This window comes from Vipera berus (assembly GCF_964194415.1).
Source record: "Vipera berus genome assembly, chromosome: 4".
NCBI lineage: Eukaryota > Metazoa > Chordata > Lepidosauria > Squamata > Viperidae > Vipera > Vipera berus.
In genome coordinates, this window is record NC_138206.1 from 109,746,190 (window position 1) to 109,758,250 (window position 12,061).

Genomic DNA, 12,061 nt, shown 5'->3' on the forward strand with positions numbered 1-12,061 from the left:
AGCAGTGTGTTTCCCCAATTTCTTTTTTTTTCCCCTCTGCAGTTTTTTAGAATGAAAATGTAATAATTGTAAGGTAATAACATGAATAATAAACCCGTTTTAAGGTATTGCTAAAGCCCAATAAGCGAAAATATTAATAGGAGCCATACTCTGTATTGTGGGCTTTTTAAAAATTGTGTGCTAATTATTTTGAAGCATTGACTTTTTAAAATGTGCCAGACAAGTTTTCTAAGAATGGAAGCCATTGGTGAAGGTCTTGTAGAGTAAATCCTAACTTCCAGAGGTTGAATGGAAACTAAAATATGAGAAGTTGCTAGAGATCAGCTTGGGGCCTCAGTGTCTGTAATAGCCCTGTTTTAGTGTAAAATGTGACGGCAGAACACATTCAAAATGGGCTGATTTCAACCTCTGTCTCTTCTGCCAGTCAAGCTAAGGTCAATTTGGAAGGCGTTGCAAAAAACGAGAAAGAATGGCTTTTCAGGTGCAATGTCATCCATATCCCTTAAATCCCATTTCAAAACCCTGACAATGTTACAGGCCAGCTTTTTAACTCTTCACCAACATGAATTTATTTGTTAAAAAAATTACAAGTTAGATGCTCCTTCCCACCACACCCTTCATTTGTGGGCCTACATGTAAAAGATATTCCATAGCAGTCAACCTTCATGATGAACTATATAGAAAGAGAAGCAACAGGATGAGCGAGCGAACGGGTTTAGCAGGTTTCATCCTTCTGTATTAAAATTTGTTAAAATAGTTAGGGTTCAAAGAGAGCAGGATGACTTGCTTCTCCAGAAATACTCTGGGGCCAATGAATACTTTTGGCTCCTGTTTCTGTTCAGCCATTCAGATAGAATTAATTCTAGAGTTCAAACTTATATTACATATTGGGAAAAAAGACTAGCTTTCCCAATTATGAATTTTTGTATTTTAATCCTCTGATCATTAGAAAACCAACCGCTGTTGTTTTGTGAAATGTAGAGACACTTAATTGCAAATGTCTAATTCTAACATGACTGAGTACATAACGTGTAAGCACAATTCTGTCAGGGTATGTGAATGACGTCCATTTATTTTATTTATTTTATTTTAATTCCATTTATATCCCGCCCTTCTCCGAAGACTCAGGGCGGCTTACAAACTTAGCAGTAGCCTTCATTCTATGTATATGCCTGCTTATTAGGGCTTTCCCCCCCCCCCAAGCGGCATTATTACAAAGTCAGCTTAATTGCCCCCAACAATCTGGGTCCTCATTTTACCTACCTCGGAAGGATGGAAGGCTGAGTCAACCTTGAGCCTGGTGGGACTCGAACCTGCACTAATTGCAGGCAGCTGGTGTTACTTAAGGAGGCATTAGCCCACTGCTCCACCAAGGCTCTTTAGGAGCTAGATTTAATATAGCGTTCCATGTCTTTGTGAACTGACAGTGTACTTAGTTCGAGTTGGTTGATTGTTTTTAAAGAAGACAAAAATAAGTTTACTCTTTTCCCAAACTTGACATGATTCTTCTTTTTGCTTGTCTGTGTGTGCACATTTTGACAGCTCGAAGGAAGATGAAAAAAACCATTGGGGGAAGGCTTGTACTGTGAATTGCATCAGCTCCAAAAGATTTTCTGGGAAGTAAATATCTTTCACCACTGTTTGCATTGATGCAGAATTTATTGGCAAATGCCATTGCTAAAAAGTTTGTTTCCTATCTAAGAAGAGAAAGATGGGGGGACATGATAGCAAGGTTCCAATATCTCAGGGGTTGCCACAAAGAAAGCACCTGAAGGCAGGACAAGAAGCAATGGGTGGGAACTAATCAAGGGGAGAAGCAACCTAGAACTAAGGAGAAATTTCCTGACAGAACAATTAATCCATGGAATGACTTGCCTCCAGAAGTTGTAAATGCTCCAACACTGAAAATTTTTAAGAAGAGATTGGACAGCCATTTGTCTGAAATTGTATAGGGTTTCCTGCCTGAGCAGGGGTTGGACTAGATGACCTCCAAGGTCCCTTCCAACATTATTATTATTATTCATTAGACATGAACTTCAGTCAACTGAACATTAAAATTGACTGGCGCTGATGGTTGAAACGGGTTGCTGCCAGCATCCCAGGTATCAACCAGGTACCTCCTTAAAATATAAGATGTTCCGGGTAGAGCAGTTTTTTGTAGCATTCCTGGAGTTATTGCAGGAAGCTGCAGTTTCTTGAAATATTTTGCAAAGTTTTTGGACATAGTTCCCAGTGCCCCGATGACAATGGCTATCACTGTTACAGGTTTCATCCATAATCGCACAATTTCGATGGCCAGATCGCGATATTTTGTAATTTTTTCCCCCGACTGGCATCTCCTGGTACAGCGATATCAATCAGCTGTACGCTTCGGTTCTCTACAACTGCTATATCTGGCGTGTTTTGTTCCAAATGGCGATGTCTGTATTCGAAAGTCCCACAAGATCTTTACCCTCTCATTCTCAACTACTTTTTCCACCCTATGTTCTCATGACTTTTCGGACACAGGCAAGTCGTATTTTTTACACAGTGCCCAGTGGATTAATTTAGCAACTCGGTCATGTTTAGCTTTGTAATCAGTTTGCGTGATTTTGCTGCACTCACAGATGTGAAAGTTTCAACTTTATCATTGCAAAGTCGGCAATTTGGATTGTCAGTGGATTTTTGTATCTTTGCTTTCATGGCATTACTTTGTAGTGCTTGCTCTTAAGCAGCCAGTATTAAGCCTTCCGTTTCTTTCTTGATGGTTCCCATCTTAAGCCATGCCCATGTCAAGTTATCACATCATCATTATCATCATCATTTAAGTTCCTACTGTGAACCAGTGTTCAGGAGAGGATAGGGTTTATTTAGCATTATGGAATGGGGTTCAAGATGAGCGATGTGAGTCAAATTTGAAAACTCACAAATTGGTAGGACAATTTCTGCTTAAAGCTGTTCTCTTCAAGGAAAGTCAGCTGATCATCTGCTCCTACTGGTTCTTGGGTTGGTTTTTTTTTTACATTTTTCAGCTGTACCAAAAAGAATGAGAAAATTTCCAGCAAAGACCTTGTAGTTGGGTCAGTTTGTAAACATGGTTACGATACTTTCGAGTTTTTGTCATTAAGGTATTTTTGCCTCACAGGAAGATTTTTCTGGCTAGAAATACTTACTTAAACTGAGGAAAAGGCAATCTACAAATTTAAGAGGAAGTCACCGAAACACTCATTTCTTAATCATACAGGAAAGTGCTTTCTTTCCAATGCAAACAGGCTAAGAAAACAAATTAAGACCCTTTAGAAGAGGGATCTTAAAAAGAGCCATGGTGGTGCAGTGGTTAGAATGGAGTATTGCCCGCTAACTCTACCCACAGCCAGGAGTTTGATCCTGACTGGTTCAAGGTTGACTCAGCTTTCCATCCTTCCAAAATTGGTAAAATAAAGACCCAAATTGTTGGGGGCAAGATGCCAACTCTGTAAACTGCTTAGAAAGGGCTGTAAAAGCACTGTGAAGCGAGATACAAGTGCTATTGCTATGAAAATGGAATCCCGTAATGGGTAAAACTGCTTCAATTCATTTTGTCTGGCTTAAGAGGGGGGAAAAAGGGGGATTGTTAGCAAAAACAAGAACAGAAAGCCAAAGTTGTGGCACCGGTGAGATGAGCGGCATAGAAATTTAATAAATAAGTAAATTTGTGCATCTTCTTTCTAACTAGACAAGAATCTGATGGGGGGGAGGGGGGAATAACTTCCAGTTATTTTTTTTAACTCCTGAACACATTTAGCAGAGGCTTTTGTAATGATAAATACCGGTGTATGAAAGATAGGAACTCAAAAGTATTTTGAAGTCATTTATTTTTCACGATCAAAGAACAATTTAATCTGTGCCAGCTAGCATTCTGTATTAGTCCCTGCTTAGCGAACATTTGCAGTTGTGATGGTGATGGAAAAAAAATCACAACCGGTCCTCACATTTATAACCTTCTTGGGTCTGTCTCGCAAAGGAAAGCTGAAGATCACCAGCAGAGTTATTTCACTTAGCGGCTGCTTCACTTAACAACTAAGTTGCGAAGCCCAATTGTGGTTGCTAAATGAGGACTTTCCAGTAACAAATACAGTTCCTGGTTCTGAGCACTAGAGCAAGGGTGTTGTCAGTTTCCACCTGATGTGAAGGAAAAGCTGTGCACAACATCTTCTGGAACAGCTATGAAAGATAAATTGACATTTACACATAGCGTGAAATATGGAATGATGCTTAAGACAAACAGATAGGGTGAAAAATTGTTTTGCAATCATTTTGCCGCAAAAATAAGACTTCAGTGCCCTGTCCAGCTTGAACAAAGAAGTCCCACAGGTCCGCTGGCTCTTATCAGAAAAAAGTCAAGACCTGGCAAAGCTTAGCCCTCATGCCCAGGGGGCATCTGGCAAGTAACTAAGGCACACAGGTTTTTTCACGGCTGTATTTGTGATTGTTAGAACTGGACAGGAAAATTCTGGCGATGGAGGAATTAAATCTTTATAGCTCTCAACTGCTTCTTCGCAAATCATCGCCTAAGACAGGGGTAGGCAACCTTGGCTCTTTTATGACTCGTAGACTTCAACTCCCAGAATTCTGGAAGTTGAAGTCCACGAGTCATAAAAGAGCCAAGGTTGCCTACCCCTGGCCTAAGACATACTGCTGTCCCGAGTTTCCTAGAATTGGATCTCAGGTTAGATAGGATGTGGGAGGAGGAACACTTAATGCAGTTGTTAATCCATACCCAAAATGTATGGCTACACAACCGTGTGCCAAAGTTTACAACCGTCCAGGTACACATTTAGGGAAACTGATCTGCTGATCAACTGAATGTCAAGTAAGGAACGCTTCTGTTAGAAGCCCGTGTGCCATTCTCTGTATTCCTGAATACCACATATTGTCATTCAGGCATGAGTTTTATTTAAGATGTTATAGGATCGATCTTTCAGTCTTCCCCTGAAGAGTTTTACTTGCTTACTTTCTGTGGGGTCCTTGGTGCTCTTTGCGTTTGGTGGGTTTTCTTGCAGACGTTTCATTACCAAACTAGGTAACATCATCAGTGCCGGCTTACTTTTCATCTGCCAAATTGTCTAATGCTAACAGGTTCAAGGCACCTTTGGTTTGGATCCATCCAACCTTCTATAAACTCCCAGCATTTGCCATTCAAGACATTCATCAAGGAAAAGGAAGGGACAATTGTAGCCTATTAGACTACAATTCTGATCATCCACAGCCCCTGATCCTCTTTAGCTTGTGATCCTAAGTGCATTGCCATCCACCAAAGCCTGATTCCGCTGAAACGGACCGTAACAGAGGTAAATTAAAGACCCAGTTAAAACCAGCCTGTTCCTTATGCTGCACAAAACCAGAGTTTGGTGAGGCAGATCAAGAGTGGGTTAAAACAGGCAAGAATTACCCATCAAATCTGGTAGCATTGGAGTTAGGCAGCGGGATTTCTTCATACGCTATTTTCATGTAAGGATATTTCATGGGCAAAAACCAGTATTCCAGGTTATAAAACAAGTAAAAACGATGATCCAGAACAACCTCCTCAAGTATCCTCAGTAGATTGAGGAAGAACTCCTTCACTGAATGGTAAGGCTTGAAGGGCAAATAGAAATTCCTAATAGCTAATGCCAAGGATTTGTTTCCCTGTGCTCCAAAGAGAGTTGTCGCATTGCCCAGGCAAAAGGGCTCTCCGCTGAACAGAGTAATGGTTGTGTAATTTGTTTGGATCTTCTTGAAAATGGTCCCCAGCTCAGCCAGCTTCTGGTAGGTCCGTAGTACAAATTTGGAGCATTCATACGCCTCAAACCAGACACGGGAATTTTTTTCAGGACTGCTTTTGACCATCCAGGTCTCATAGTAAATGCCAGTTTCATTGTCGTATTCCACCCATTTTGCCATTTGATTGAATATAGCTCCTTAAAAGGGGGGAAAACACAGTTATATTTTACAAACTTACTTGCACAACTGTGCAGATACTATTTTACAAAACAATCCAAACTTAGGGGGTGGGAGAAAGTTTTACCACTTTTGCTATTTTGCAGCATTGTAATTTATTTTTGGGTAATTCACCTCAGGGAGAGCCTCACATGTTTATTTATTTATAAAGTACAGAACCTTATGATTTACAGGTAGTCCTCGACTTACAGCAGTTTGTTTAGTGACCATTCCAAGTTACAACAGCACTGAAAAATGTGACTTATGACCATTTTTCAGAGTTACAACCTTTGCAGCATCCTCATCCTCGTGATCAAAATTCAGATACCTGGCAAGTGGTTCATACTTATGACCGTTGCATCAGCATCCTGGAGTCCTGTGGTCCCCTTTTGTGACCACCTGACAAGCAAAGTCAATGGGGAAACCAGATTCACTTAACCACCGGGTTAACAACTTATCAACAGCCGTGATTCGCTTAACATCTGTGGCAAGAAAGGTCGTAAAATGGGACAAAACTCACTTAACATACGTCACATTTAACAACAGAAATTTTGGGCTCCTAAGCTGAGAACTACCTGTGTTAAATAAAATATGCTGCCGAATCTCCAAGGACTGCAGTGCCTCATTATTTCATTCGGATTCCAGAAAAGAGCAGAATGTAAATTGCCAATAGCAATTTATTTATTTGTTTGTTTGTTTATGACAATTTATAGGGCCACCCACTCAATCTCAGTGATTCTGGATGCCTTATAGAAATAAAAACCCAATATGCGAACAATAAAAACAACAATCCATCCCCACACCCCCAATTCCTTAAGGCAGGGGATAGTTCCATAAGCACTCAAGGAGTCAGTGGTTCATCACCCAACCCATCAGCACAGCTTCCATCCAGTCTCCAGCCTCTTCTAGCACCTAAGGCTGTAAGGGGCTGGGTGGGATATAATGAGCTTGGTTGTGTTAACATCCATGACAATTCTGTCCTTGGCGATCATATATTATTATTTTATGTTTTATGACTTGCCACCATTTGTTTAGTCACCATTCAAAGTTACACCGTTCAAAGTTACAACGGCACTAAAAAAAGCCACTGATGACCCCGTTTCACACAACCGTGGTAGCATGGTGACGTGATCAAAATTCAGAGGCTGGGCAACTGACTCCTATTTATGAGGGTTGCAGTGTCCCAGGGTCGTGTGATCAACTTGCAACCTTCTGACCAGCAAAGTCAATGAAGAAGCCAGATTCACTTAACAACTCTGTTACTAACTTAAAACCTGCAGTGATTCAGTTAACAAGCGGCAAGAAAGGTCGTAAAATAGGAGAAAACTCACTTAACAAGTGTCTTGCTTAGCAACAAGAATTTTAGGCTCAGTTGTGGTCCTAAGGCAAGGATTACTAATATACCACCCACATCTACTGGCAGAGAGGTGCAAGGATAGGTAGGTAGGTAGGTAGATAGGTGGGTGGGTGGGTGGATGGATAGACAGACAGACAATGGATGGATAGATAAATAAATGATGGATAGATAGATAGAGGATAGATAGATAATGGATGGATAATAGATGATGGATGGATAAATGGACAGAGATAATGGATGGATGGACGGATGGATGGATAGATAGATAATGGATGGATAATAGATAGATGGATAGATAGATAATGGATGGTTTGATAGATAATGGATGGATAGATAAGATAATGGATGGACAGACAATGGATGGATAAATGATGGATAGATAGATAATGGATGGATAATAGATGATAGATGGATGGATGGATAGATAATAGATGAATAATAGATAGATGTATAGATAGATAGATAATGGATGGGTTGATAGATAATGGATGGATAGATAAAAGATGGATGGACAGACAGACAGACAATGGATGGATGGATAGATAGATAAATGATGGATGGATGGATGAATGGATGGATAGACAGATAGATAGATAGAGGATGGATAATAGATGATGGATAGATGGATAGATAGATAATGGATGGATAGATAAGATAATAGATGATGGATGGACAGACACAGACAGATTTCAGAACACAAGCACAGGCAGCCACTCATCTATCTTTGGTGAGTTACCCATTTACCTGAAATTGTAGCCACCTGGACCAGGGTGCCATTCTCCTTCCAGTGGGCGTCATCAATCCCTTCATAGAAACAGGCCGCCCCTTGGTTACACCAGAAGGGGGCGGGGTCCTCAGGCCGCAGGTGTGGGAAGGTGCAGTTCCCAAGCTGGAAAAGCTCGTACCATTCCATTGTGTAGTTCTTCCCAGTCAAGGAGCTTCTGAAGCCCACAGCATCATGCATAATTTTCTGAGAAGGAAAAACAAACAACAGGCTACAGAGACAGACCAGTGAGCTAAGATTCCAACCCCCCCCCCCCGCCCAAACGCAGGGAAAAGCAAATCAGCAAATATTCCATCAGGAGCTTTCAAAGCTGTAAAGTTCCCAACACAATCAGCATTTTGGTTTCTAAGAAAAAATTCTGTGTTTCCCCAAATCTTTCCTAATCTTTGGCTCCCCTCCCCTCCGAGAGCCATTTGGCCTGAGAGGATGCAAGACCTGAGGGCGCAACTGGCACCAGGTTGTGGCTTATTTAAGCAAGAGACCCTGATTTCAAATGGAGACCCCGAGTTCAAATCCAGCCTTCTAGCCACGAAAGCCGGCTAGAGGACTTTCATCCAGTCCCTCTCTCTCTCAGCCCAACCCACGTCATAGGGTTGTTGTTGCAGGGAAAGGTGGAGGAGGAAGGTGTGGTGAATATGTTAGCCCCTTTATTTGCAAAAATTAATAAAGGCGGAATACAAGTTAAGTAAATAAATAACGTCTTCGTTTCCGCACTGAAATTTGCTGTTCCCCCCAAAAATAAAAATAAATAGAACGTTCTCTCTTTTTCCTTTCCCCTACCTTTGTTCCCTATTACTTGCTTTTGTATTTTCGTATTTTATAAGTCAGGGGTTGTACCCAAGCTTGGCAACTTTCAGACCGGTGGACTTCAACTCCCAGAATTCCCCATCCAGCATGGCTGGCTGGGGAATTCTGGGAGTTGAAGTCCACAAGTCTTAAAGTAGCCAAGGTCAGGGGCCCTCGTTATAAGTGAATCAAAATCGTAATTGGGGGGGGGAAAGAACTTTTAAAAGAGCCTTGGTGGAGCAGTGGGCTAATGCCTCCTTAAGTAACACCAGCTGCCTGCAGTTAGTGCAGGTTCGAGTCCCACCAGGCTCAAGGTTGACTCAGCCTTCCATCCTTCCGAGGTAGGTAAAATGAGGACCCAGATTGTTGGGGGCAATTAAGCTGACTTTGTAATAATGCCGCTGGGGTGTGTGTGTGTGAAAGCCCTAATAAGCAGGCATATACATAGAATGAAGGCTACTGCTAAGCTTGTAAGCCGCCCTGAGTCTTCGGAGAAGGGCGGGATATAAATGGAATTAAAATAAAATTTTAAAAAAATAAAACTTCTAAGTGCCTAATCTCTCCCGCCCGGAAAGCAACACTCAAAGCCTCCGGGGAGAACGCGGGACACCCCCCCCCCCCCACACACACACACCCAACCTCATCAACCTCGGGATTTTTACTCCGGGATGACCTCGGAGGGGCAAGAGCGGGGCGGGTGGGCTCCAAAACCCAAGGCCCAACCGGTCCTACCAGGTGGCCCAGAAGCCCTCCGTACTTGAACTCCCAGACGGGAGCCTGCAAGCGATACACGGCCAGGACGTCGGTCTCCCGCATCTCCGGAAGGGCAGAGCCGCTCGGGCAGAAGGTGTAGCGCGCTTGGCAAAAGGGATCCGGCCGGGGACGGCGATCGAAGCGCCTGCGAGACGAGAGAACCGTCAACGGAGGGCGCAAATCGCTCCCTTCGCCAGTCCCGGGCTCGAAGGGCTTTTTCCCGCTGCCTCCCGAAACCCAGCCCGGCGCTGCTTCGGGCCCCGAGACTCGCCTGTAAGGAACCGGCCAGCGGCCCTGGCCCTCGCAGGTCTCAGCTCTGCTGGCGGGCGGCAGAAGCAGCAGCAGCAACGGCGGCAGCAGCCGCAGCAGCAACCCGGGCACGCTCGGCTGCCCCATCCCGGCCGCGCAAGAGACCAACGCCGGTCCGCCTTGCCCAGCAGCTTCTGATCTTGCGAGGTCCCGCCGTCAGTTGAGCCGGGCCCGGGAGTCACGTGAGCCGGGAGTCACGTGAGCCTTGAGATCAGCTGGGGGAGGATTTCTTTGCAGGGACCAGAGGCCGCTAAAAGAAGGGGTCTCTCTCTCTCTCTCTCTCTCTCTCTCTCTCTCCCTCCCTCCCTCCCTCCCTCTCTCTCTCTCTCTCTCTCTCTCTCTCTCTCTCTCTCTTCAAACTTGGCCCTTTTATGACTTGTGGACTACAACTCCCAGAATTCTTCAGCTAGCATGGCTGGCTGAGGAATTCTGGGAGTTGAAGTCCACAAGTCACGAAAGGGCCAAGTTTGAAGACCATTCCCTCCCCCCCCCCCCCGGGGGCTTAAAACATGCCAAGAACAGTCAGGGGAACTGGAAGGAAAAGCGCAGAGTAGAGCAAGAAAGATGATTAAGGGATCGGAGGCTAAAACATACTAAGAACGATGGCAGGAACTGGGTATGTCTAGTTCAGGGGTAGGCAACCTCGGCTTTTTTTTATGACTCGTGGACTTCAACTCCCAGAATTCCTGAGCCAGGAATAGGGTTTTCATGGCAAAGATACTGGAGTGGGTTGCCATTTCCTTCTCCAGTGGAAAGTCTTAGGGCACGCTCAATCCACACAGCTAAGGCAAGAGATGATTAGGAGGGTGGAGGGTAAAATATATAAAGAACGTATGCTGAAATTGGGTATGACTAGTTTAGTGAAGAGAAGGACTGGGGGAGGGGGGAGGGGCACGATCACAGTGTTTCAATATTAATAGTCAATATTAATATTCAATATTAAGGAGCTGCCACTAAGGAAGACAAGGTCTTCTCCAAAGCACCAGAAGGCAGGACAAGAAGCAACAGATGGAAACCAGTCAAGGAGAGAAGCAGTCTAGAACTAAGGAGAAATTTCTTGACTGTTAGGATAATTAGTGGAACACCTTGTCTCTGGAAGATTTAGGTACTCCATCACTGGAGGCTTTTGAGAAGAGATCAGAATAGAGCTGGAAGGGACCGTGAAGGTCTTCTAGTCTAACCCCAGCACAAGCAGGAGACCCTTTTAGCAGTGTTTGTTTTTTTTGTCATAGAACTCACCGGAACAGAGTTCCGGCACCTTTTTTTTTGACAGATTTTCCAAGTTTTAAAAGTAACTTTTGAAAAATTGATGTTTGGACCACGTAGACTTGAATCGCCCTGTTGAGGCTAGGAGGTCGGCGGCAAAATCATTAAAACGGTGCCTGTGGGCTGCTTGTGTGTCGAGTCCAATGCGTGTGTGATAAAGAATTTGTTGTGCAGAGGTCTCCTTGTGCTACCAAAGAGTTGCACAGACAAGGAAGGGTACTGAGAGCAGTAAAATCACACAAGAATACACTGAGTTATAAAAAGCAAAAAGTATTTTACTTTTGAGGTGGTGTAAAAACAAAAATGCACAGTCAAAAATAAACAGTCCAGGTCATAAACAATAGCAACAGTCCAAGGAGTAATCCAAACTACAAAGTCTTCTTACCGGTCCAGAGGTCAAATACACAGTTCAGGTTACAACAGTAGTAAACCAACAGCAGAGCAAAAACAGTAATAGTAGAGATCAGTGAATTCAGAGAGAGAGAGAAGCTACGTTCCTAGCTTCCTCTTATGGCCATGAGAACACTTACACACCCATTGGCCAATTAACAACTTAAAGCCATAGCATTATGGTTAATATATTTTCAACCCAACATTGTAGGCTAACACCATATGCCTAACATTCTCCCCTTTGGGTAGAATAATATATAACTCTTACAATCTTATGCACATTCTTTCACAATTAGCATTGTGTTTCACAGCACTTTGTACCTTCGTAAAATGGTCTGCAATATTTACATCAGATGGACAATACTCTAACTGTATTAATTTATCTTTGACACATTGTCTGACATTTAAATAACGAAGATCAGTATGTTTAGATCTTGTTCTTACTGCAGCATTATTAGCCATCTTTATTGCAGCTTGAT

At 43.1% G+C, this 12,061-nt stretch overlaps 1 protein-coding gene across 1 annotated transcript; it reads right to left on the reverse strand.

The window, feature by feature from the left end:
• Positions 1-3,822: 3,822 nt before the first annotated feature.
• Positions 3,823-10,022, reverse strand: CLN5 (CLN5 intracellular trafficking protein). Its single transcript, XM_081326652.1, has 4 exons — positions 9,889-10,022; positions 9,597-9,762; positions 8,039-8,264; positions 3,823-5,918 (listed from the first exon to the last, which is right to left on the reverse strand). The coding sequence occupies exons 1-4, from the start codon at positions 10,011-10,013 to the stop codon at positions 5,407-5,409; spliced, it is 1,029 nt and encodes a 342-aa protein (XP_081182778.1). The 5' UTR covers positions 10,014-10,022; the 3' UTR covers positions 3,823-5,406.
• Between the last annotated feature and the right edge of the window lie 2,039 nt (positions 10,023-12,061).

What these genes read in the sequence shown, in the direction of transcription:
- CLN5 (XM_081326652.1), bottom strand. Translation starts at nt 10,013, where the DNA reads ATGGGGCAGCCGAGCGTGCCCGGGTTGCTGCTGCGGCTGCTGCCGCCG. An exon ending in CGCTGGCCGGTTCCTTACAG is followed by an intron (nt 9,763 to 9,888) that starts GCGAGTCTCGGG and finishes CTCGTCTCGCAG; the next exon opens with GCGCTTCGATCGCCGTCCCC. An exon ending in GAGGGCTTCTGGGCCACCTG is followed by an intron (nt 8,265 to 9,596) that starts GTAGGACCGGTT and finishes TTTCCTTCTCAG; the next exon opens with AAAATTATGCATGATGCTGT.